At 43.4% G+C, this 27,289-nt stretch overlaps 2 protein-coding genes and 1 non-coding gene across 3 annotated transcripts; 1 reads left to right on the top strand and 2 right to left on the bottom strand.

The window, feature by feature from the left end:
- Nucleotides 1–2,656: 2,656 nt before the first annotated feature.
- Nucleotides 2,657–6,433, bottom strand: LOC137286176 (fucolectin-like). Its single transcript, XM_067817910.1, has 4 exons — nt 6,379–6,433; nt 5,101–5,334; nt 3,755–3,991; nt 2,657–3,042 (listed from the first exon to the last, which is right to left on the bottom strand). Exons 1-4 carry the CDS (start codon nt 6,431–6,433, stop codon nt 2,801–2,803), a joined length of 768 nt encoding a protein of 255 aa, XP_067674011.1. The 3' UTR covers nt 2,657–2,800.
- Nucleotides 6,434–8,997: 2,564 nt separating this feature from the next.
- Nucleotides 8,998–9,070, bottom strand: Trnav-cac (transfer RNA valine (anticodon CAC)). Its single transcript has one exon. It is a non-coding gene; the product is annotated as a tRNA-Val (tRNA).
- Nucleotides 9,071–13,082: 4,012 nt separating this feature from the next.
- On the top strand, nt 13,083–26,884 carry LOC137281713 (mucin-2-like). The gene is made up of 17 exons (XM_067813197.1): nt 13,083–13,140; nt 13,707–13,766; nt 14,229–14,276; nt 15,040–15,066; nt 15,510–15,548; nt 16,287–16,549; nt 17,289–17,796; nt 18,333–18,365; nt 19,072–19,316; nt 19,516–19,832; nt 20,352–20,641; nt 21,154–21,353; nt 21,913–22,114; nt 22,330–23,463; nt 24,046–24,293; nt 25,680–25,999; nt 26,746–26,884. The coding sequence occupies exons 1-17, from the start codon at nt 13,083–13,085 to the stop codon at nt 26,762–26,764; spliced, it is 4,011 nt and encodes a 1,336-aa protein (XP_067669298.1). The 3' UTR covers nt 26,765–26,884.
- The last annotated feature ends 405 nt before the right edge of the window (nt 26,885–27,289 follow it).

The following is a 27,289-nucleotide window of genomic DNA, read 5'->3' as shown; positions in this document are numbered from 1 at the left end:
AACGCGGGTACGATTCCCCACATAAGTACAACGTGCCTGGCCGTGATATTTCTGGAATAGTGTTAAAACGGGTGTCTTTAACACGAATAAATACAAGGGCGATACGATTGTTATGTTGACTTACATTGTGTTACCAGAAATGTCTACATGGGAACCAGCAGACCAGTAGCAAGATCATATAATTCAATAATATCCGTTAAATGTGCATCTTTACAAGATATGTTTTAACATCTAAAAGGCACAAAGAAAGTCAGAAAAAAGTTACATTGTGTATATTTTGGGTCTTTTATGATCTATTTATGAGCCGTAAATATAGCGTGGCAGTCTGATGTAAAAATGGAGCTGCCATGGGACCCGTGAAGGTCCAGGGTAAAATATGCCTTCACCAACCCATCCTTGCAATAAAAAGCGACTATGCTTGTCGTAAGAGCCGACTGATGGAATCGGATGGTCAGGCTCGCTGACTTGACATATGTCATCGGTTACCAACTGCGCAGACCGATGTTCAAGCTGTTGATCATTGGACTGTCTAGTCCAGATTAGCTTATTTACAGATCGCCGCCATATAGCTGGAATATTGCAGAGTGCGGGGTAAAATAAAAATTCACTCACTCACTCTGAGTCCAATGAGAGAACCACAGGCCACTGCGCTACCATCCTTGGATCCATCTGCTAATAATTTTTGTTTTGATTGTATATACATTTTGATTGATTAAGTCTTCGAGCAGTCCTTTTCGTAATGTAAGAATCTGATTTTTTAACGTCAATTAATGTTTGGCCTACTTGTGGCTTAACCCATTACCAAGGGGTAGATGAAAGAACACGGGATTCATGCGTACACACATCGATTCATGCGTACACAATATCTCTAAACAAATTGGAATAGTTTGCTAAAATTAGTTCAGGACAGTTGCCTGACGTAACTGGCTATAATTACGCTAGTGAGTCTAACTGAAGTAATATTCTAATGATAATGTTGTGTAAGAGGTGGCTCATTTACGTAGACATGGAAACTGTCAACAGGAGATTTTCTAAAAGATCCAAGACAAAGTCTAAATTGGGTCTTGCTGATGTATGATCAGCTACCAAAGCCCTACATCACTGTGGGTGACTGGAAATGGTATGGTCCTCTTTGGGGAAGAAAAAGTGCAAATAATAAGGGCAAGGTTATTGAAGATTTCATTTCTGACAATAATGCGTGTCTTTTGACTCAAGGGGATATTTTCACTCTGCGATTGGAACGTATTCTACACTGGATCTGCCTCTTGCTGGTTCAAATGTCTACAACGAATTTGAAAGGTCTGTTCATGATCATCTTTGTAGAAGTGATATCTTGTAATCCATATACCAAATCCTGGCGCCGATCAGTCGGATCCCTCATATTACCGCCCTTTATCGTTGACCAGTTTCGTTTGTAGCGTCATGAAACGAAGGGAAAATGATAGTTAGTTTGGTGTTTGGAAACCAATAAACAGTGTAGATATTTTTTGTGTTTTCCGAAAACATGGACGTGCTACTGATAATTCAGCGAGACTGAAATTCTTTCTTAAAGATGCAATAATACCTAAACAACATGCAGTAGATTTGTCCTTGATCTTGAGAAAGCCTAAGCTACTACTTGGAAGCATGGCATTTTAAAGGATTTACATAATGTTTGTTCGAGAGGTCGTTTACCTCAGTTTAGGTCACAGTTTTTAGCAGGTAAAGTCCGAGTGGTCCAACCTGATTTGAGCATTACAATCACAATGAGGGTGTTCGATATGGCAGTATGTTGTCAGTTACTTTTCTTAGTATCTAAATAATAATTTTCAAAGCTCTTAAATGATTTAGTCGATGGTTGCCTTTTCGCAAATGATTATAATTGTCTTTGTCGTGGTACAAAATACGAGAAGTATTGAGAGACAGCTACAGAGATCCTCCTTCACTTGTACAGGTCACTGACCCGGTCACGACTTGATTATGGCTCTGTCGTGTATCATGGAGCATGTACATGTATCTTACCTCACACATAAATGTCGTTTTTGGACTAGCTGAGCCAATCCGTGTACTCCGCTTACAAGCGAGTAACATTCTCTCTGTTACGCGCTGGAAATGCCGAACTGTGGGAATGTAATTGGTGCTAGTAATAAATACAATGATTATTCATGTATATATAAATATATGTGAACAAAGAATCACAGTCATGTCCTCAGGGGGGTCAAACAGCTACCTAGGGGATACCTTTCCCACTATATACAGCCATAATATTGCATGCCAATTCCCAAGTTGAAACAGACAGCCATATTGTAGCATGTCAGTTCCAAAGTTGAAACTTACGTTAACTGATATTTACTTCGTCAAAGAACTAGGTGCGAGACCAGCAACCGTTGAAGAGATGGGATGTCATCAACAATTGTTATCTAAAGTTTACTCAGATGCTATAAATGTGGCAGCATACATCGTAAGGCAGTACACACCCGAGCGCTGATTGCAGCAATAAAGACAGATATTGTTACTTTCACCTGACTGGAGTAATGATCAGTATTTATTAAGCAGGCTTGGTATCCAAGGTGAGAATGTTGGTTTTCTCGTATTCTTTATTTATCAAGACTTAGCCCCTTACAAACCAGAGAATAGCAAACAGATCTTCACATGAAGTTTTTGTCGCCACTGGGGGGTCAATGAACCGTGTAGTGCATTCCAAAACTGAGTCTAGATATACCAGTAGATCACAACAGGGACAGTGTATTGCACTTGGAACATTGTTACACAATGAATAACACTGCCACATACTGTCAAGGCCAAATATGAAGTAAGGCAGTTACACATCTGGGTTTCCGGCTGACGTTGGGACAAAGAAATTCAAAAGTGTTAGTGTAGTCCCCCTGGAACGGTGAACACTCTTGTAGACAAGCTGACATACGGGTGTCCCAACGTTGACCACCTTGACTGCCATGCAGAGAGGGTTGGTTGTACAGATGACGCCACAATGCAGGATCCCGAGGGGCAACGTCAACACGATGGTGTCAGTCAGTGACAGATTTGTCACACGGAAGTCAGCAGCTGTTGGTAAAAAAAGTTACAAACATCTTGTTAGACAATAAGCACTATGAGTACTTTATGGCTTGTGCACAACAGCTCCTTACATATTCAGCACCCGTGAATACATAGGTCCGTCTGGTGGACTCACTAGGATCAACAGATTTCAAAATATGATGATGCCTCATTGACGTCAGTAACTGTTGATAAAACAGTTACAAATATCTTGTTAGGCACTGAGTACTTTACGGTTTGTATACACTACGTTGCTGTATCGTCATCGCCCGTGAATACGTAGCAGCGTCTTCTACTTCTTTGCAACCTAACAACCAAGAGAGCGTCGGGTGGGGCAGAAACCAAGGAGTGCTCCGATCAAATGTTGTCGCAATATGACAATATTATGGAATCTGTTCGAGGAATATCGCTTTTATTTCCTGTCACTACTTTGGCAATAGTTAATTTTCAATCTTAGATCGAATAATTATAAAGAGATACATTCCCTTCGCAAAACAACTCAGAGAATGAAAATAATTTTAGAAGAAGCATTCTCTCTATATATTTTCTGGAAGGACTTTTCTGCATTTCAAATTTACATGCCAGCATTTCTGTGCATTACTCAATGATTATTCCAAAACAGGAATACAGATACTGTAGTACGTTCGAATGTTCCAAGACATATACACAATATCACACGCAGACACAGCTATATATTGTGTCCTAAGCGGATCCCACTTACCATACGTGTCTGGTCCGAACACTGACACCTCGCACAATGCAAGGGGCGGTTCAGGATGTTGAGTCACCTTCCTTGACAGCCTCACAAACCTCCCTGCAACCACAGAGTCACACTTGATGTCTTGAGTTGTTGGTCTGAAGACGCCCTTGTTGTAGTGACACAACCTGGGCTGGACGCTCACACTGAGAGAAGGCTCCTCCAAGTACATCTCGATGGAGAAGTTGTACAGTCTTTTAGCTGGAATTATCAGGCACGTGGTTATTGTACATTAAGGAGATATCAGATCTTATACGCTCTATTTCAAGCTATATATCGTGACAAGGCGGTCCTAATATAGCTTGTCTGTTCCCCAGTCGATTATTTGAGGCTGGTATTTAAGTAGTCCCGGAAATCGCACTTTCATCCTGTACAGGTCGTGTTTGATATGGGAGTGTTTGGGGGCAAAGACACACCTCTAGCGTGAACAGACTAAAACAACGCGAAAGGAGGGATGCAACCACAAAACACTGTTTTACACACATCACCATGGAGACACAGTCATCACAGCACACATCAATCCAAGGACACTTGTAAGAACACAGAGATTGGCACACGCCGGTACTGAGAGACTCAACAAACCACGCAACAGACACAACACATTTATTTGTCACTGACGAATAAATTGGAAATGCCCTCTACACGTCTACCATGAAAGGTTTTGGAAGCTATACTGAGGCCTTGAGACCCGTGAAGGTCTGGGTTAGACTGTTCAGTAACCCATGCTTGTCGTAAGAGGCGACTAACGGGGTCGGACGGACAGGCTCTCTGACTTGGTTGACACATGCCATTGGATCCCAGTTGCGCAGATTGATGATCATGCTGTTGATCACTGGACTGTCTTTTCTAGACTCGAATATTTACAAACCGCCGCCATGCAGATGGATTATTGCGTCCGGCATAAAACTGAACTCTCTCTCTCACACACTAAGGTCTTGAATGTGGTAATTTTTTAAATCTGGTAAAAGTCATGAAATGTAAATGCCAAAGGCTGGAGTTGTTGCTCTACATGAAAGGACAGATCGCTCATGGAAAGTTAAAACCATCACCTTTTGGTGCACCGCCTTGTTGTGAGTTTCTATTGCCACAAGGGTCATCAAATGAGTCTCAATATCAAATGTAAGGACATAATCCCTTGGAGAGAACACAGTCATCAGCACAAGTGTTACAACAAAACGTACAAAAGCTCAATCATCAAATAACACAATCATCCACAGAGGGAACAATCCAAACACACACGTCCCTACACAGGGAATGACATAGCCAGGTTACAAAACCTAAACATCACAGGAAATAATTTGGGCGCTTACCACAGCAATCTGAACGACCAATGATCTGAACCCTTGTTATCCTGTAGACGGTCTGTAGGTCCACCTGCCACCAAGGATTCAGATCACCACTTTCCACACTATGACATGTGAGGTCGAAAAAATTTCCTGAAGGTGACCCGTCCACAACATTTGAGGCCCATATTTGAAACGAACCTTTGTAGGTTGAGCTGGCATTAGCTGGTTTCCTCAAAGCCAGGTTTCTTCCAGTGTCAACTGATGGAACAAGGATTCATTAGTAAGTAAATGTATTGGGATAACTGTTGTCTGAATCCTCTAAATGTAGGGTGACGGAAATATGAAGTATGTAACTGTGCTGGGATTACGGTGGAAGCACAAGTACGAGGGGATGTCAATACGTTTTGAGCCTTGAGCATTTTTCATACCCAGGTGTCATAGCCTGTGGTACGACAATGAACCTTGGGGTGTAGCTGATGTGATATATAAGTTTTGGTATCCTACTCTCAGAAGTTATTGAACAGCTCACATCGACAGAAAGAGGCCCCACTCACGGCAGTGAAAATTGAGCATAGAGCAGTAATTTAGTTCTTGAAGGAAACTCGGCGAAGAACATTGAAGAAAGGCTTTCAGCAGTTTATGGGAAGTCTTCCCCTTCATCTGCAACCATCAAATGATGGTAGAGAGAGTCTTGAAGATGACCCCCGCCCAGGTCGCCCAACAACAAGCACTGGTCAGGAAAACATCGACAGAGTGCATAGACTTGTGCTGGAAAAACGTCGAATCACGCTCCACGAGTTAGAGGAGACCACAGGCATTTCACACGGATCCATCGAGACAATTCTTCATGAACATCTCGTCATGTCTAAGGTGTGCGCAAGATGGGTGCCAAGAATGCTTACAGATGAAATGAAGCAAACACGGGTCACCATAAGCAACTCCATGCTTACCCCGATACAACAAGAATCCAGAAGATTTTCACTTTAGGCTAGTAACCTGTGATGAAACCTTGATCAACCACTATGATCCTGAGAGCAAACAAGAATCCATGGAATGGAAACATGTGACTTCTCCCTGGACCAAAAAGTTCAAAGGCTCCAGATCAGTGCACAAGGTAATGGCGACTGTCTTCTTGGATAGCAAAGGCGTCATCCACATATATTACTTACCAAAAGGAAGAGCAATGGATGGGGAATATTACGCTAACTTGTTGAGGCAAGTGCGACAGTCAATCAAGGAGAAGCACCGGGGCAAGAGCAGACGTGGTATTCTTCTACATCAAGACAATGCTCTAGTACACACCTCTCGCGTTGCAGCCGCTGTTGTCCAGGAATGCGGGTACGAAATCTTGCCGCATCCCCGCTACTCTCCAGATCTGGCACCAAGCGATTACCATCTGTTCCAAAATCTCAAGAAAACACTTTCGTGGTCGTAGATTTCAGGATGATAATGAGCTTATTGCTGCTACTGAGGCTTGGTTTGAGGACCAGAATGGCGATTCCTACAGAGATGGCATCAGCGCCTGGCAGACAAGATGGAACAAGTGTCTTGACTCACAAAGGGACTATGTTGAAAACTAAATGTGGTTCATGCCAGTATTTTGTGTTTTTCTATGCAAGGCTCAAAACTTATTGACATCCCCTCGTATGCAGTGTATTTGAATGAATAGTAGGTGAAGTGACGTCAAACAGAGTGTAACGGTAGTGTGACAGAAGCAGCACCTACCTTCATATATAGTTGTTACCAAGATGAAGGCACATGCCTGTATCTTCATCACTGACACTGAGCCCACATGAAACATCGCCCTTGTCAACACAGTGATGCAGACCATATAGAATTCTGGGGTTAGTCGTATCTTCTCCAGTACCTACGTATGATCAGATGCACCACAGATATTTTTGGTGCTTTCGTGACTAACGGACGATGAGCATTTTGATCAAAAGTATGAGAAAAAAAACCCCGAAAAACGTACTTAATATGTGCAAGCAAGAATGCTAAAGTTCCTTTTCAGATAAGAGATCTAAAGATAACCCTTGATATGCTAGTTAAACAAAATGTGAACTTCAACCACGACGCATTTATCAAACACATTGAGATAAGCAAAAGTAGCACATACACGCTTGAGAAGCTATTTTGAGAAAGATCACCTACGATTTTATACACCTGTATAAATATATGAGGATGATAAGCATTAGAAAGTGGGAGTTGAGTTAACAGATACAGGCAATACGACGACAAACAACGAGGCAATCTGGAGCCAAGGCTACTGATCACACAGAACCAACGATTGGTGACTTTAGTTACATTTTGCTAACACGCGTTGGCTGGCAACTCAATGTTTACAATGCAAACACAGATTTACTGTTCAATTATTGAACACCACTCCACATTAATCCACTAATATAGAGTAAACGTGAATATGTGTTATTTAAAGCAATTCATAAAGTCGTGATGCCATTTATTCACGTTTATTTTCATATGCATATTTACTGGCTTGTAATTTGCAACTCAATCTTTACAGAGTAGCTGTTCTACTAACTGTAAACGTTTACCACCACTCAACATTAATAACCGCATATACAGGAAACGGAAGTTCTTACTTGCAAGCGTGGTGTCATCTATTCATGTTCTGTATACATGAGAATAGCAGGTTAGAATTGATCTTCATTAACCCATGTTTGCGACTAGCGTTTCATGGTGATAGTGTTCGCTGACCTGATTGATACATGTCATCGTATAATACATTGCATAAATCAATGCGCATGATCACTTGATTATCGGGGCGAGACTCGATCACTTACAGACCGCCGCCATATAGAGATGTAATGTTGGTGAGTACGGTGTTAATCTACCAACCAACCAGTCATTTCATGCATATATTAACCACCGTACACACTTTGGTGATTATAGGATGAAACGTATGTGTAACTCTATATGTTAGTGTCCTTCACAGTTCGTACTGACACAAGTGTCCACGTGACCCTCTCAATCGTTGGCGGCTATTTAGTTGATTGTATCCGTGATCAGTACACTGGAATTAACTGTATCGACTACACCAACAGCGTCATGGTGGATGTCGGGTACAGTGTTGATGAAACAGTTGTTGCAGCAGGTGGATAAGGGTGGATGTCGTGTACAATGTTGATGACACAGATGGGGCCGCAGGTGGGTCAGGGTGGATGCCGGGCACAGTATTGATGAAGCAGGTGGGCCAGGGTGGTTGTCGGTATAGTGTTAATGAAACAGTTGGGGTAGCAGGTGGGTCAGGGTGGATGTCGGGTATAGAGTCTACGAAAAGTTGAGACAGCAGGTGTGTCAGGGTGGATGTCACACAACTGAAGTGAGCATTTTAGTTATGTCACGACACATCAGCTCTCTGTTGAACGAAATTCCACACTGATGCGCATCTATGATCTTGCTCATCCTTGCCGAGACCGACGAGCGAGTGAATGGTACTGACTGACCAGGAGAAAGATACAAATGGAGGACAAACGTGAAAAGAATATTCATCGCTTTCTGCTGTGCCGTACCCAGAAAATGTACTCATATCCGACCAACGTGAAAATAAATTTTATTTCTAAGTATATTTACTCACTTTTTAAAAGGTGAACTTAGTCCAAACCATTTGATCGAGATACAAACTTGAGATAAAATATCATAGCACAATTGACCTTTTTGTCAATTGCCGATATACTTACTCTGATAATCGTAACTGCAAACAGAAGTAAAATTAAGGGTTTTATGATTATCAGATTGTTCATGAAGATTGTTCAGCTACCGGATTTTGAAGATCACTGCAAGAATTAACCATATTTTCGATCCAATTGATAAAATGGAAAATGAACATGAGCACATAACATAAATCAGTCTCGAGTTAAAAACTAAAACGAGTAGAATAATTTTTTTTTGAAAAATAGTCACTGGTTCGGCTGGGGGTCGAACCCAGGACCTCTCGCGTGTGAGGCGAGCGTGATAACCACTACACTACCGAACCACCTATACTCGCAAAGTGTTGTTAAAGATATTTAAAACAAAGCGCATCACAAATATCTTCCTTACAGTAATTTTATTTATGCCATATTGATGTATGAGATAACAAGCCTCGCAAAGCTGTTCATTTTCTTGACCCCAGAACTGCATGCCCAGCTTTCTTAAAATAGCCTTCGTCTTGCCTGACCTACATTTCGTGCTTACCTCCCTTTGCATGTCGTTCACAATACGGTTTTGCCTAATTTCGACATGTCAGAAGCGGGTAACACGTACCTAGGTATCTGGTAAAATACGCTCTCGTATCTAAGCACACTGTCTACACCGCTGAAAACAAACTGTGACTGTCACTTAAATACATTGCACAAACCGTTCACAACCTGTCACCATGCGCAGTGTTCGATTATGCACTTATACATTGGTTAACCATAACAAACGCTGCAACCAGATTAACCGCTCTTGTGACGCAAAGACTGATGCATGTATCATAAAACAAACAGAACCTGAAGAACTTCTTAAACAATGATTCGATAGGCCCACTGTTTGGAAATGCCGATGACTTTTACACATGAAACGCCATAAAATCTTTATTGTTGTTTTCGCACAGTTGTGTCCTTTTCTAAACATGTTTGCCTGGTCGCGTATTGAGCCGTACCCCACACTCGGTCCAGGGTCACGGAGGTGATGGCGAAAGGTCAATCGTAAAATCATATAATTATGTTGCAGTGTTAAAAACACAACGTATTGGTGATATCATTTTCGATCTCCTATTCTCGCGGTAAACACGTTTTGTGCCGAGATCGCCGATGCGTGCTACTTCTATAGTGATTGTTTGCATTGCTGACCCGTAACTGGGAAGCGGCCCAAGTCTGTGAGTGATTTAGCAATGTAACGAATATTCGTGAGTTTTTACCAACTTGGACAAACTTGGAACTTTTTTCCGCCTTAAAAAATTTTCCATAGGATTCCTGTTAACCTAACATAGAAATATGTCTTTCTCCATTTCAATATATGCACCTAATCATTAACGTTACTTTCTCGTTATGCCGCAAAAATGCATGGGAGGCGCCTCGACAAATCAGACACCTCGATCAGCCTTTTTTCCCAAGCTCAAGAGTGGTAGTCCACCTGATTGATCAAGCAGTTGATAGATGCACATGTTAGACGGAGATCGAGTCTCTTCATTTAAAATCAACAAGCATACTAAAAGAACTGTCTGCATTATTTTTAGCCTATAAGTACCTGAGAATAGGAAACGCCAGCTTACCATGGCGTAACGTTTTCGGGTTAATAACGCAAAATAGGATCGTGTACAGAATTGCGTATCAGTAGACCATTAAAAGTGTAATTCTGTTATTAAAGATCATCTCACCTTTCATAAATTTATTGTCTGGATGTTCTGTCGTCTGCTTGTTTCCAGTGTAGAGAACATGTCGTGTCTGTCCGCTAGCAGGAGCGGAAGAAATGATGTACCATGTTTTCGGGTTACTCGTTATAACCCGGGGTCACGCCCTTACAAGTACGGAAGGGCAGCTAACTCTTTCACATAGAAATCAACACATACAACGTGTAATTTTGTTAAAACGTCAAGCAAACTGGCAATTTTTTCTTGGTTATTTGAATGTTTATTATTTGTTTTGTTTTTTTGCGAAAACTGTTAAAACTAAACACATTTGCAGGTAAGTTCAATCATGTGCATAAACATTCATTCTTCTTGTCTACATGACACGCCGTGGCAGGTACAATGAAACACGTCATGTCTGCGCAGTACAGTGACATCACAGCATTATTTTAAATAAACCCAGTGGTCACAATTAACCCGGATACGAGTTCTGCAACACGAAAAAGAGCATTTTACACATGACCAGTTCGGTGTTCAACATTCCACGTCAAGTGATGTCTATGTTTCGCTTTTCACAAGAGCAGACGGTGGGCCGCTGGGCAAGTTGCGAGCTTTATTTTAAAAAAAACATGATCACATTTATTAAGGTTCTGAAAGTGCACTATGTTCGATCTAGGGTAGAATTTTGGTACTTTGACAGAAATTTAGTCCACAACTTCCGTGAAAGCTGGATATTTCAAACCCTTTGTCTCCCGGTTGCGGCGGAAGCTTCTGCACTCGAGACGGTGTGGCGCTGTTATCTCACTATATAGGCTAGAAATTATATGGAACAGAAATGCCACGAAAACATGGTACGGCACTATATTTAGATCACTGGTTAAAAGCAACAAACTATTCAACACACTTTGAATTTTGTCGTGAGTGACTGACATGATATTAAACGTTAGAACTACTAAAATGCCACTCCAAGAAAATATCAGTGCATGTGCACCATATAAGTGTTCTCGTCACAACTAGTGTTTTTCGTAATTACTGAAGACAGATGCCTACACGAGATAATCCGACCGCCACTACATCTTCAGTTTGGGGATAGTTCAGTAAACTAAAGCATACTGTCGTCAAACGGAAGACAGGGGTTCTATTCCAACATAAGTACCATGTCTGAAGCCCATTTCCTGTGTCACCCGCCGTGATGTTGTTAAATTTACTAGTATTTGTTAAATGCAGGATATATTCCATATACTCAATCACATCAACAGGTTGATGATATAAAATAGCTACCATTATAGTGGTCCGTATAAATTACTTTGAGCATTATCGGTGGTGGGGTAGTCTTGTGGTAAGACGTTCGCTCGTCACCCCGAATGTCCGGTTTCGATTCCTACATGGTCACGATGTGTGAAACGTGGATTTCTGGTTTCCACGCTGTAATGCTGCTGGAATATAGTTTAGATAACAGTCATGATCATAATAATAACAGTCCACTCGAAAGGCACTGAATCTATCACAGTACATGTATGCTCTAAGCGCACGTCAGATGACAGAAGTTGCACAGACAAGGCTAGGCTGAACGGGAAGGTTTTGAGTGGGTTCACTTGTTTTGATATGAGCTAGTGTGCTGCAATATTTTTTTTTGTTTGAAAGCGTTGTTCAAAGGATCATAGCATCCCAAGAATACGCTCACAGAACAGTGTTCTAAGTAAGGATCTGACGTTTTCAGTTTCAAATCTGAAACAGACACGCCCGGTCCAGCACAAAGAAATGGATAGCACGTTATTTCTTTTTTGTATGCGTTTTCGTATAAACCTAAAGACCACACCCATTAACGATCTATTGCTTTCTGATTAGCTGATAGTAGGGCACGAGCGCACGGTATTACAAAGGTTCACATGAGTACGGAGCAATTAAAGCAGCGTTTGATAGTGTGAGCAGCCTGCACATACACTGCACGGTGACAATCAGCCAATCCTGCTACCCTGTTCCAACCATGTTCATTTAAGACTGTTTTACAACAAAATGGGCGATGGGGTAACCTAGAGTTCGCTCTTCGCGCTAAAGACCAGGGTTCGATTCTCCAATGAGTGAAGCATATTTCTTGTGTCCCCCGCCGTGATATTGCTGGAATAATGCTAAAAGACACATAAAACTAAACTCACTCGCTCACAACAACAAAAAGAAGCTGTTTATTAGTTCAATGTTTAAATCTGGCATACACCGACGTCGTTGTAAGTTTGAAGTTACAAAGGATATAGCATGTGGAGCACACCAAGGATGAAAGTCGTGCGGTGCGGGTGTCTGTACCAACGTGAAATGTATTGACCAGCCGATGGATGTTGAAATGTAGCGGGTCGAGCTTTGACAAACACATGTCGAACATTAAAATTATCATCGAATAATAACTCCGGACATTTTCTGATTGTTTTTGACATATTCTAATAACTGACAATCGACTACGTACATAACAAACAGGAGGTGCCAACAAGTGTTAACGATTTCATGAAAATCATTCACACACACGCGCGCGCGCAAATCCCACACTGTGTGCTGATGTTTCCGACAGATGTGACTCGTAATTTCCGGACCGTAACGATCTGGAGCGGAATCCCCCGATGGAAGATCATAGATGGGGTATAAAGGTCGTAGATGATGGGTTGCGGGAACAACGTTTGCGACCACCATGAGGACTGCGGTGCTGCTTATTGTTGCCTTGGCGCTAGGCCTTGCTGCCGGAGCTGGTGAGTCTATATTAGAATTTCTCATGCTGAAAAGTGTTGCACTAACACTGATATATGTTATCTTGATTTCAATGTTAATGGCACAACATAGCGTTGAACAATATGAAATCAAGTTGGTCGATATCGAAATGTACTTCTGAAAAGCTTTTGTTGCATTAGTGAGGAATGCTATTCAGGGGCAAACATATTTCTTTCAGATGAATAAGTCTGAAAATTGTAAATCCCAAAGCAAAGAATAATAGTGGTACACCAGAAGAAAGGAAACAGAGATATGTCCGAAGAGAACGTTTTAAAACTCAGAAGGTGGAGTTATCTCCCCGTAATCCTATGCGTGATCATTTTTATCATAGTGCCTACTTAATATAAGGATGACGTACTGTGTTGAATGTGGGTAATCTGTATTAACATCCAGTGTGATTATATATCATGTTGATACCATAGAAACAAAAGTATATCAAGACAAGTTTATAAAACATCTCTATGTGTTAGAATTTCCCCATAAAAATCTGAGCTGGCCGTAGGCAAGGTGCAGTTCATAAAATTGTTAATTTCCGATTATCTTCCAGCCGTAGGACGGAACAAGAGAAGAGCTGACGTGGATGTACGTCTCCGAGCTGTTCTCAAAGGTAGCTTGTATTGTCCCATCCCTTAGCTAGTTTCTCTCTCACTCCTCTCTCTCCTCTCTCTCCTCTCTCTCTCTCTCTCTCTCTCTCTCTCTCTCTCTCTCACCGTGTGTGTGTGTGTGTGTGTGAGGGATGAGGGGTGTGCAAGCTATAACAATAATGTATATGGGCTGATGTGGGCGTAGGCTTGCGCGTGTCTCGCGCTCTTGTGTATGTATATGAGCGAGCAGTAAAATGAGTGTGTGTGTGTGCGCGCGCGCGTGCGCGTCTGTTGACTATACGTTGGTGTGTCAGTATACACCGTACGGTCTTGAACAGATGGTAGATGTATGTTGACCTGATCGTCCGTATGATCACAGCTGATGTTTAGAAAATATAGAGATCAAACAAATGACAGCAGTGTCAATAGCTGATGCTACTAAACGTCCAATGTACTGACATCGTCCTCATCCCTTCCTGTTACAGTGAACGACGTAGGCCTCAATCCATCTGAAGCCGTGCGGACAAAGAGAGGTGAGTAGATCAGCCCTCTGATTGCAGCCATTAACAACATTAATTCATATTTTCGTCAAAATGTTCAGCGTACCCTAGATGACAAATGAATGTCAAAGGTAACCATGTTAAGAACAGATCACTCTCAGTGATATTGATAACTGCGCTCTTAAAGGTGCAGCAAAATAACCGTCCCAGCTGATATTTGGTATGAAGCCTTTACCCGGAGACAGGGAGATAACAACCAGTGCTTCGCTTCGCAAAGTCATCGCAGCGCTACGGTAGTCGTAAGTTCGTGTTACAGGATAGGAGATACGAGAGCCATACCTCTTTCACAAAACCCGTTTCACAAAGCAACCGCAGCGCCACGGCTGCCGAACGTCTATGTTAAAATATGGGCGCTGCGATCATGATAGCGCTATCATCGCTTTATGGAATAGGGCCCAGGTGTATAACCAACGAACACCAAAGAAATGTCATGTATATTAGAATTGTATCCTACAGTTAACACGATCCAATACAAATATCTACATGGGGATAACAATGAGGGTACAAACATGCATGGCAGTACAAAGTCAGACGTACTTCGCTATAAATTCTGTGATTACAGTACTGCATACAGTGATGGTGACGCTCACCTGTCAGCGAACAGTTGTTGGCTGGACACAGGCGAGTAGCTAGAGTTTCAAGTGAACACACCAAATGATGGTCTTCTAGTGCTTTGATATGTAACAAACCATGCGACTAATCGGTCAAGTAAAGTATATCCTTTCTATATTTGCAGCTGTCTACGACCAGGCAAACCTTGAAGGTGAGACATCCAAACCTTCCCACAGTACAAAGTTTGAATACCATCAGTTACACACTTGTTTACATGTGGACACTCACAAAGGCTGACGATTATAATGGCACTTAATACAATGAAGTCACTGTAGTTCACATCCACATGTCCAGAGAAAACAGAGTGATGAACACCCAATACTGTTCACGTTGGACGAATTACAATCCAACATCCTTGTATCCAAGTTGAATGCACCTTCGGAAACACTTCAACCTAACCGATGTTCGAACACCTCAAAATTATAACTTGATAAAGACATGCAGGAACCACGCCTATACTTTGTGACAACCGTACGTTCGAATAATCAAATTTCGATACCATGGTTCGATTTTGCTGAAATTTGCTGTTTCTTAACTGGCCGCCCAAACATAGTTGTGTTTTTGACATGTTGATTTAATTGTTCATCCTTACAGACAGGAAACCGTTAGAACAGCTGCATCGACGGAAGAGATGTAAGTCATACAGTTACCTGTTTCCATACTTAAATACATCCATCATTAAGTCTAGACACAGGTATATTACACACAACAATACTAAAAAGTGCATGTTCACAACTTTGTCAACCTTCTTTCGAAATGCTGAACATTGACTGCTCATTCAAAAATTTGCATAATCCCAGAGCGAGGCTTGACTTATCATGCCATTTCTGGAATCATGTTTTGTTTGTCATATGATGTAACCTCGGAGTCGAAGGATGCAGGATGCAGAAATTGTTAGTGATTCTCTAATTCCTGTCCTGATCCGCTGGTAATGAGCTCGAATCCCAGATTCTCCTTGGCCTATGATTTTTGATACTCTCAGTATGTGTTACTCAGTATTATCGGGGACGCGTCATGTCTTTCCACATGGCAGTATTAGAGTCTAGTTTTACCATGTGACTCTGGAGTGTCTAGTCCGTGGTTTGATCGGTACCGGTAACGTCGGTCTACGATCATCATATCTTTAAATGCAGCACCAATTGTAAATATGTGCATGTAATATGTACGTGGGCCTGAGGCCTCATCACTGAAATATATGAATGAATGAATACCAAAGTACATAAAGCGCTGGTACTTGTTGCCACTGTGCTTGGTCCGGTCATGAAACTGTCGTGAATTTTGAAGCCCTCATTCAACCATATGTCTGTACGTCTGTACGTGTAGTTAACTCCGTTTCGCTTTAAGTCTCAATTATGAACTAAACGTTGCCAGGGGGACTCTTGAAGAAGATAGGCAAAGGAATAAAGAAGGCTGCTCAGAAGGTCGGCGCCGGTGTGAAGCACGCCGCCAGGAAGGTCGGCTCCGTGGCTAAGAGCGCTCATTCCAAGGTCGCCAGTTTCTTCAGAAGCTCCAACAAGCTCCACAAGATTAGGTCAGGAGTTCGAAGTGTTGTCAGTGGAGCCAAGTCGTTTGTTAGGAAAGTCGGCTCAAAGATCAAGAGTACTGGACACAACGTAGGGTCACTCGCGAGGAAGGTAAGAATGAAATGACGCTGTAGTAATTCCACGCCCATCTCCAGATGATAGTGCCTATCTGCCAAGACCGATAATATTTTCACAGCCTCAGATCGAACACCATCGGTTGGGGGTGGGGTGGGGTGGGGGTGGGGGTAAGGTATTCAACTCCACCGTCTTCGGCAAGAGGAAAATATGAAGCGTTGACACAGTATATATTTAGCACGGGTCAACAGGCAGGAGAAAAAGTTACTTGTTGTTTCAGCTTATGAAGTACAGCCGTAGAGTCCGTCCGTCCGATCATTAATAGCACATTTCTGCTACATGTGTAAACACTTGAGATTTTTCACACCCAATAGTTAGGATGCTTACACCATCAACGTGAGTGAGTGAGATTAGTTTAACGCCGCACTCAGCATTATTCCCGCCACATGACGGCGGTCTGTAATTAATCGAGTGTGGACCAGACGATCCTGGGATCAAAAACATGAGCATCGATATGTGCAATTGGGAACCGATGACGTACCAACCAAGTCATCGAGCCTGACCATCCGATTCCGTTAGTCGCCTCTTACGACTAGCAGAGTCACCTTTCAAGGCAAATTAAAATCCGGACCTTCATGGGTACACCATCAACGTCCACGTATTATCATTCAGCCTACAGTATTTGGAATGGCATCTCTTGGAATATGGGTAAACAAATGTGTCCTGCACAATGCGCCCAAACTGGACACGTAGCTGTGTTTCTTCTGTTCCGCAGGTGGTGTCTAAGGTGAAGAGCGCGGGGAGAGGCGTCCACGGTATCGGCAAGAAGATCAAGTCTAAAGCTCACAGTGTCCTGAAAGCTGGCAGTGTCAGGACAGGTATTAAGAAGGTGGTTCACGGAGCTGGATCAGTAGTTAAGAAAGTATTGTCCACGAAAATAGGCGAGGTCAAGGGAGCAGCCTCCATTGTGCGCAAAGCTTTGTCCAAGACGCACAGTGTGGTTAAAAATGTTGGTGCTGTGGCCGTGAAGGGTGCATCGAAGGTCATCAGCCTCCTGAAACACAGTCACGGAAAATCTCGTAAGAAGTCTCATGGAAAGTCTCGTGGCAAATCTCATAAGAAGTCTCACGGCAAGTCCCCTAAGACGGCAACGATAACCAACGGTGGTGTCGGATTGATCGTCCCAGGTGCTGAGGGTAAAGGAAGTTTGACGGTTCCATCAGGCAACATCGGAGCTGAGGGAAGTCTGAACATACCAACAGGCAACATCGGAGCTGAGGGAAGTCTGAACATACCAACAGGCAACATCGGAGCTGAGGGCAGTCTGAACATACCAACAGGCAACATCGGAGCTGAGGGCAGTCTGAACATACCAACAGGCAACATCGGAGCTGAGGGCAGTCTGAACATACCAACAGGCAACATCGGAGCTGAGGGCAGTCTGAACATACCAACAGGCAACATCGGAGCTGAGGGCAGTCTGAACATACCAAGAGGCAACGTCGAAGCTAAAGGAAATGTCCCTGTGCAAGGTAAAGTGTAAACATGCTGATTCTCTTCCCCAAACTGCCCAATACATACACGTGTGAATATTGTTTTACGGTGTGTCATGGAGTGTGCCAGCGAGTGTTAACGGTCAATACCTGTATAAGGGGAACCCATACCCACGTGAAGCAATGTCACCGTTGTATCAAAACCCGATGACCCTTGTCGAGGATAACGAGGTAAATGATAGACATAAGGTTTTCAATATTTTACGCTTACGCATTCTTCTACTAGTGTTAGCGTGACCATGCGGCTGCGCTTCTTGTTCCAGAAGTCCCTCAAACGCCAGAGGTCGCTGCAGAGGAAGGTGAGCTTCACACGTTACACAATTACTGTGAGCGGATGGGTGGATGGAAGGATGGTGTAGTTGATGTGTGTGCGTGTGTCTTCTCTAGGGAAGCTAATCGAGCGAGTTAAAAAACACTTTCACAAAAGTAACACTCGGGAGGGAGCCATGAATGAACTTCTTGTATCGATGCATGCATGTGTGAATATGAGGGGAACTATGAGATAAAGTTATATTGAACCTTCTTCATGAAGGGACTGCTCACCACGAGCACTAAAACTATCTGCAAAGGGGTACGTCATTATCAGTGACCATTGCCCCGTGGGGCTCGAATCCAGGAATTAAGCAATGATCATGTCTGGTCTTTCTGTGATGTATCTCCAATTCGCAAGGTTCAGCAATGAATACCATGTGCTTCATGGCACCAGAAATATATGGTTGACAAATCGTCAGGTTAGAGGCCACAACATCGATTATTCAATTATGCACCTAGACAGGAAGCACTGTGGCCATTCTGCAACTGTCGTGATAAAGTGGGAACACAGTGTCCAAAAGAAACTACAAGAACTCTATCAGTTATACCTCTTTTTGCAGGACATGGGCCTGGAAGATCCGAGTTCGATTCCCACGAGGATACATTGAGAATTTAGAGTTAACGTTCGCTGTCCGATATAAACCTCAGTGTCATAATGTCGTTAAACTGTCTAATATCAACTGTCTGCCACAGACTTCTGTCGGTGTAAGGTGAATGGGGACCCCCACTTCCGAACATTCGACGGTCAGATGATAAACTTCATGGGAGAGTGCATGTACACGCTGTCCAAGTTGACTGACCAGACTGACCCTTGCGCTTTCAACGTCGAAATTAAGAACGAGGTCAGAGATGGTAAAACAATGGTTTCCTGGGCGAGACTGATCGACTTCAGCATCTACGGCCTTACCATCAGACTGGCTCTCAGGAGGAAGGTTTATGTAAGTGAATCACTACATTTTGATTTGGTTTGAAATTGGTGACTCATTGATCCCTTGACCCTTGTCTGCGATGTTATCGAAAACATCTTTCGAGCTAAAACCAATATTATGGTCACACAAGACACATAGAAACCTTTCCAATGAGCTTCATCATCACAAATCTGGATATAAGAGTTTCTGTAACATCGAATTTCCACAGGTTAACGGCCTTCGAAAGTACCCGCCATTCATGGGTGCAAACGGCAAGCTTTCAGTCACCATAAACGGCCAGTTCGTTCAAATTACCACGATGTGTGGGATAGAGGTCGCTTTTGACGGCCTTCACCTTGTAAAGGTCAAGGTCCCAAAAAGATACGCAACGAGCATGACCGGTCTCTGTGGAGACTGTAACGGAATCGAGGACGACTTCCGGTTGAGCAATGGTACTGACGTCAGCATGCTCGACACCAAGTTCTCCCAGATCGGCAACAGCTACCTGGTGTTCGACAACTCCGACAAGCCAGACAACACGGACAAGTAAGTCAGTGTTTTGGAAATCTGGGAAGTGAATAAGGATGATATACATAGATACCATTTACTTGAAGTTCAGTACAGAAGTATGACATTGATAACATTCCTGCAGTGTAGTCGAACTCGAGTGAAGAAGAAAAAAAAAACATCCACCTTGTGGTATAGCAATTTTAACTCTTGCTCTGCCTGTATGATAGCACTGTAATTGTACTACAGCAAGGCACGTTCCTGTCGTGTTGCAAAGTATCGTTGATGACGATATGGTGCAGTAAGGTCTATTAAAGTGTAAGACGATGCCGCAGTAAGGTCTACTTGATCTGTGTTGTATGTACTGAAGTGGCGGCAGTTGATAACATGTAGTTCATACAGTGTTATGACGTGTATCCGATGACCCACCTGCAATGACGTAATTGTAGTTGATAGCGTACCTGCAGTATAGTGATGTATACGCACCTGCTGTTTGACCACGTGAAGTTGATGTCGTTTCTGCAGTTGTGTGGTATGTAGTTGTTGACGTTCCTGCAGCTGTCGCGTGGTGGAACCAGACATCAACTGTGGCGCTCACGTCATTAACAAGTTGGACGCCCCGGAAAAGTGTGGGATGATCAAAGACAGCAGTGGTCCTTTTGGGGCGTGTGTCAACGCCCTCATCAAGGAAGTCAAGGAATACTACGAGGCATGTACATTCGACGCCTGTCTACACAAGGACAATGAGGTCGAGATGCAAGGTGCCCTTTGTAAGAGTCTCGAGGCATTCGCTTCCGAGTGTGAGGAGAATGGTTTCAAGGTCAAATGGAGATCGGCCAGTATATGTCGTAAGTTGTATCGCATAGTGATACTGTGTATTTTACTCATGCAGGGAAGAAGAGTATAGTCCTGTGACATTGCTTTATCGAAGTGTTTTTGCTTGGGGTTCATTCATGACAAGGGGAACTAAAGACATTGCTATTTCTAATGGCGTTTGATTCTATGCACAATGTCGGTGATTATTTTATTTGAGGGATTTGGCTATTCACATCGCTCAAAACTAACGTCATATGACACGAAATGTCAAGACGCTGACCTAAGGCTTACAATGTATGGATACCATGTCACTCAACTATTTGCCATAAACATGTCACAAGATCAGAGAACAAATCCAAACACCCTTCTTATGTTGTTTAGATACATCTTTCCTATATTATACAAACTAATATCACTAAGAACTTCACGAGTGACCAACCCCGGTCCTGACTTTTTATGTTTGACTTTTTAAACTATTTTTATGGCACACTATCCACGTTACGTTTTGTATTTATTTATACCACAAATTGATTATTTCCTGCAGCTATGGACTGTGGCGCCAACAGCTTCTATAACCCGGAAATGAGTGGATGTCGCCCACAATGTGGAGCCTCGCTTTCGTCTACACTATGTGACCTTGACCCAAGGGAAGGTTGTGAATGTTCAGCAGGATACATATTGAGCGGAGAAGAGTGCGTCAAGCAGGACGACTGTGGCTGTGTCGAATCTGGCTACTACTTCCCCGTACGTAGTCTTTACATAACACGATTTGTCTCAGTTTATGGTTAACCATGTTATTTATGAACGACATTACGATGGATTCGACAAGGCCACGTTTTCATATTTTGCCGTACTTAGAATGTATTTTGAATATCTACCAGTTACATAAACAAATTCCGTTATTTATTGAATTATCTTTTGGCATTTGTACAGTGGAATGTGTTTCCGCGAACCATAGAGAGAGATATTTCGCTGTATCTATATGAGTGGAAGCGAGTTCCAAGTCTTGCGCATCCTTCAGGAGATATGCATACAGCATGACAAGCGTTTGACTTCAGGTTTTTACGTGGGCACATCAATGAGTGCAAAATGGATTTGAAATGGTTGCTCTCTTAACCAAGTGAAGTACGTTTTTAATGCTGTCACTTACACGAATGGGCTATACTGTATAGTCTATACCGTAACACCTGTATTGTATCACTTGTACTGTATCATCTAAATCGAAACGTCTCTTTGAAAGGGTCTAAAGGTTAGACACACACTCACTTATATACATCACTTTCTCTATCACATTGTCCTGTAGATTGGTACCACGTTGTCTTCCAACAACTGCAGCACGGTGAGTGAGTGCAAGAAGATCGACGGAGTTCCCGTCTTTGTCGACGTGGTGGTAGGACAGAAGTGTGCAGCTAACGCTATGTGTGGTCTGTTTGAAGGAGAAAGGAAGTGCGCATGCCCCGATGGCTTCAGCGGCGATGGCGTCACTTCCTGTGTTTCACTGCAGTGTAAGTCATTGCGTAAATAGTCATGTATGTTCATAAAATCATTTATTTATAGACATTAACAGGACAGTGCGAAGGCGTACACCTGTACGTGTCTGCCTTGACAGTGTCACCATTGAGTGGCAGATATGAAACCAAGTACCCAACCGAATCTTATACCTGCTTCTACATTATTTGGCAACCACATACATGATATTTTAATCTGATCATTTCCGCAGTCCCCGAGGTACCCCCTGAACTTAAGCCAGCAGAGTTTGATCCCCCGGAGGTTGACGTTGAAGAAGAAATCATCCCTGAAAATGTTGTGGAGCTTGTCCCTGAAGAGCCAGCAGAATCGGAAGTGCCAATAGAATCAGCAGAACCGGAAGTGCCAATAGAACCAGTAGAAGCAGCAGAAGAGGCCGCGGGACCAGAACTTCAGGTAGAGCCAGACGTTCCAGTGCAGGAGGTTGAAGTGGAACCTGCAGGTGTGCCCGCAGAACCAGAAATACAAGTAAACCCCGGGCCCGTTGAAACCAAGCCTGCCAAACCTATATTTGAGACAGAGGAGAACGTGGCCGATGTGCCTGTTACTGTCCAGGAGGTAGCCTTGGAGTCTCAAGTGCCAGTTCTTCCTACCGAGACTCAGGTTGAAGAACAGGCTGTTGAAGAAGTGCCTGTGATAAAAGAGGTTCCAGTTAAAGTTCCACAGCCACCCCTTGTGGAAGAAAAACCTGTCGTCAAGGAGGTTCCACTCACTATAGAAGGTGATGTTGAAGAGGTGCCTGTTGTACAAGAAGTTCCCTTTGAGGTACCCCAAGAACCTATCGTGGAGGAGGTGCCTGTCGTGGAAGAGGTGGAGAAGGTTGTTGATGTTCCAACCGTCGAGTCTGAAGAGCAGATCCCCGATGAGGAGGGGGTTCCAGAGGCTCCTGAACCACCAAAACGTATAGAAATACCAGTGCAGGAGACAGAGGCTCCAGTGGCTGTCGTCTCTGAGGTCCCCGCTCTTCCAGAAGAGACCAGTCCAGAGGAGGTCCCAGTAGCTGTCGTCTCTGAGGTCCCCGCTCTTCCAGAGGAGACCACCTCCGAGGATGCCCCAATAGCTGTCGTATCCGAGGTCCCCGCTCTTCCAGAAGAGACCACCTCCGAGGATGCTCCAACAGCTGTCGTCTCTGGGGTCCCCGCTCTTCCAGAAGAGGCCACGACCGAGGATGCCCCAATAGCTGTCGTCTCTGAGGTCCCCGCTCTTCCAGAAGAGACCAGTCCAGAGGAAGTCCCAGTAGCTGTCGTCTCTGAGGTGCCCGCTCTTCCAGAAGAGACAACGACCGAGGAGGTCCCAGCATCTGAGCCGGAACCAGTTCAAGTTGAAGGTATGTTGTTAATGCCTGATCATGGCTTATGATGTATAAAATAGACTGTCATCAGACTGAAAATGGTGTATGTACGGGCATTTGGGGGATTGAAAGTATACCGTTCGTCAATTTTCATCGTATGTTTGATGTTCAGACGAAAATAACTAAACCGAATAAAAAATACCAGCAACGTAGATCTCATTGGTATGTCTTGCATGTTCCCACAGAGAAATCAATAAGCGGGAACATAAGGGCTTAAAATGTTGGCCAGAACACGTTTTCGCTCAAATACAGTCTCGAACCACAGTTATTCCACTGACGTTTTATCAGGACCGGAAGAAAAATTTGAAAATATGGTGCCTTGACTAAATCGGCTATTCTGGACAAAAAAGAGTTCCGTCTTTAGCATGTTGTAGCTTATCATACCTTAGTCATACAGTGCATAATATTACTGGCATTCGCAGACATTCATTGTTCATGACAGTCATCAGAAAAGAAGCTAGGAAGATATACCTTGACGATTCGACATCAGAACATTCTTGCTTATCATACTTCTAGTGAGTATTATGCTTGTCACGTCCGAATCTGTCTTGTCCTCAGCCCTTTGCTCGTGCATGGCCAAGGGAGACCCCCACTACACAACGTTTGACGGTGCACACTTATCACTGTCCGAGGACTGCAAGTATATCATGGCGGAGGTCAAGGGCGCGCCCGGATGTAACGTGAGAATTGAGGTGAAGAACGAGAGAAGGCCAAAGTCAAAGTTCCCTGGACGTGCTTTCACGAGACTCATTGATGTGAAACTGGGTGAAGACAGGATTCGGCTGGGGAACGGGAAGCGCATTCTGGTGAGTAACAGGATCACATTTTCTGTGCTGAATGCTCTATTTTCTGTGTTCCATGCTGACTGAAGCAGTGACGAACGTCATGCACATTACCAGACGTCCCCAATAGCATCCGATCAGAGATCAGTAGGTGATCAGTGATCATTCATCCCTGATTAGCCATGAGTTATCCACTTCTTTTTTCCTGAAACTCCTGAGGAGGAACGCGAAATATCCGTTATAGTGAATTACAGACCACAGTCGAAAATAGATTTGAAATAACCTTTTCTAACAGGTGGTCAGAACAGTTAGCTTACAGAGCCTTACAATCTGACAATATATAACGTTGTTTGAGGAGTAATTAGGCGTCATGACTCTGGTCTCAACACCATCACCATCTTAACACATCTCTGAGAGAAGTTCCTGCACCCACGTGAACGCATGAGTCTCATTAGCTGGTTCAGACTTTTCAGCCGATGCGAATTTTCTCGTGTGAAAGTGAAAATAGACACCACAAACAACTATGGTTACACACTGAATTCCTTGTTTCGAAAGAAAATAGTATTTACAAATGAATTTTAATTTTAAACTTTAACAACACCACATTTAGATAGTTTATGTCGAGATTTAGGCAGCATACCGTAACTAAGTAGCCACTGACTGCCCGTGTTTGATGAGGTCGTAAAATGATTCACAATGCATCTGGTTCACTGGTTACACCTGTTATCTGTGTTTGGCGCCTATGCAGTGTCGCTCTGTAACGCACAACGAGATTGATATAATATCAGTTCCATACCAGACCGCGAACGTTTTCTAATGGCAAAGTCTCGCTTTGATATTTCCACGATTTCTAGGTTTCCGTTTGTTAGAGCACCCTGGGCCTAGGTTTTCGAAGTTCTCTTAACGCTAAGATCTTCGTAAGTGCCATACATTAATGTACGACTAAGTTAGCACCAAGAGAGCTTCGAAAATCTAGGCCCTGTACTACAGAGCACGCCGTGTTTGCAAGGGTTTTAGAAGGAGCGTTGTTTTGCAATATGCAAGCGCTTAAACTTCTCAATCATGCTGATTAATATTTACGTATCGAATGAAATTAGTCTAAACATCCGGGACTGGTTATCGTACTAAGTTGCGCAAAAGGACGGAACCCAATCAACAGAAAACGAGACTTTTCTATAATCAATGTCTTGACTTGGGAGGACCGTGTGCTCAAACTGTATGCCCAAACTGGTTGTATATCATTTACAGATAAGCACTGATCCTTGTCAGATTCATCGTCGTGTCTGTATGGTTCACACACCTTGAACCTTCCCAGCCACCTCAGGTATTGGCAGCATTTGTCCACGTCTTTCTGACGTTATCCGGTCGCATCCTAGACAGTGTGAATATTTATTCCTGATATATTTTCAGGTGAACGGAAAACGTGTTGATGTTGGACTGAGCCGCAACGGCTTCAACATCACTAAGGACGGATTCTACAACGTTGTTACGACGTCTTGCAACATCGTCGTCAAGTTTGATGGCGACTACATAGCCAGGGTCACTGTCCCTGCCACTTTCAAAACAAAACTCAGCGGTCTCTGTGGCAACTGTGACGGCAGTGAAGCGGACGACCTCACCGTCAACGGTCGCGACATCAACAGCTACACCAACAGGAAGGAAGGACTTCTCGCTCTCGTCAGTCAGTTCATCGTCAAGGACGACTCAGACAAGCCCAGCACAAACCCTGTGTTAGTAGTTTGCAGAATAGTTTTGGAAAGGCACACTCTTAAAAGACCCGTGAAAGTCCCGGGGTAGAACAGGCCTTCAGCAACCCATGCTTGCCATAAAAGGCGACTATGCTTGTCGTAAGAGGCGACTAACGGGATCGGGTGGTCAGGCTTGCTGACTTGGTTGGCACATGTCATCGTTTCACCATTGCGCAGATCGATGCTCCTGCTGTTGATCCAGTTATCAACATCATTAAGATCGTTCCACGCAGTTAAGATTGGATGCAATGTGTGTGATCTCCAAGGATTCTGAGCTATGACGTTAGCCTAAGAGGCACATGGTCAAACCAGCCTGCAGTGGTGCCAAGATGACATTGAAAACGATTGTATATATGGCGCCAGTATACCCATGAAGGACACAAATCTCCCTTACCATGGAGACCTCACTTCCATCCTTCAACTCCCATAGAGATTCTGATTATAACAGGTCTTCTACAAACAGTGCTTGTCGTAAAAAGCGTCTAACGGCATCGGGTGGTGATGTTCGCGTGCTCGGGTGATGCGGGTCAGCACATTCCAGCTGAGAAATTCGATGTTCATTTCGAACCACTAGCTTGTGCATTCCATGCTGAATCATAAACGTACAGCTAACATACACCTGGAATAGTATGAAACACGAAATGAAAAGGACATCTATCGTTCTCATAGCCGCCGTTATATTTCTCCCAAGATATTACCGTTTGATATATGCACTTCCTTTGTTTCAGATGCCAGCCAGAAGCTTGAGATGTCACCCTGTTCAACCATCCACCAACCACCTTCCATCACCAGACATACAATATACTTGACACAATATACCAAATACAATGTACTTGCCTCAATAAATCATAATTATGTTGCACGAAACCGTGGCTTGTTGTAAATACGTCTGTATTACGTCAGTTTCAGTGGAATTAAGGTTTGAAATTACCTTTTGTGAAACAAGACGCAGTCACGCAGGTGAAACTACAAGAAGGGGTATTGGAGTGGTGAACATTATCATTATTACAAAATCTGAGATTGGTACTCAGCACAGACTAGTCATCTCCCTGATGATGATGATGATGATGATGATGATGGGCATTGCATGCTTTTAGCTACATTACGACGGGGACACCACAAATGAACTTCACACATTCAACCCATGTCGGGCATCGAATCCGGGTCTTCAGCGTGACGAGCGAATGCTTTACCCACAAGGCTACCCCACCGTTCCGGTATTGCTCTTGCCGATGATACCATGACACACGTAAAGATACCACTAACTGGTCC

Source organism: Haliotis asinina, chromosome 1, assembly GCF_037392515.1.
Source record: "Haliotis asinina isolate JCU_RB_2024 chromosome 1, JCU_Hal_asi_v2, whole genome shotgun sequence".
Classification (NCBI taxonomy): Eukaryota; Metazoa; Mollusca; class Gastropoda; order Lepetellida; family Haliotidae; genus Haliotis; species Haliotis asinina.
This window is presented reverse-complemented; position numbering and strand designations above follow the sequence as displayed.

Excerpts from the sequence above, each read along its gene's own strand:
- LOC137286176 (XM_067817910.1), bottom strand. The coding sequence starts at position 6,433 with ATGCGGCAAGATTTCGTACCCGCATTCCTGGACAACAGCGGCTGCAAC. Across the intron at positions 5,335-6,378 it reads CAGCGGCTGCAACGCGAGAG|TTGACACTGGAAGAAACCTG; the intron begins GTGTGTACTAGA and ends TTGTTCCATCAG. Across the intron at positions 3,992-5,100 it reads TGGTCGTTCAGATTGCTGTG|CTAAAAGACTGTACAACTTC; the intron begins GTAAGCGCCCAA and ends TGATAATTCCAG.
- LOC137281713 (XM_067813197.1), top strand. The coding sequence starts at position 13,083 with ATGAGGACTGCGGTGCTGCTTATTGTTGCCTTGGCGCTAGGCCTTGCT. Across the intron at positions 15,067-15,509 it reads CGACCAGGCAAACCTTGAAG|ACAGGAAACCGTTAGAACAG; the intron begins GTGAGACATCCA and ends TCATCCTTACAG. Across the intron at positions 15,549-16,286 it reads GCTGCATCGACGGAAGAGAT|GGGGACTCTTGAAGAAGATA; the intron begins GTAAGTCATACA and ends AAACGTTGCCAG.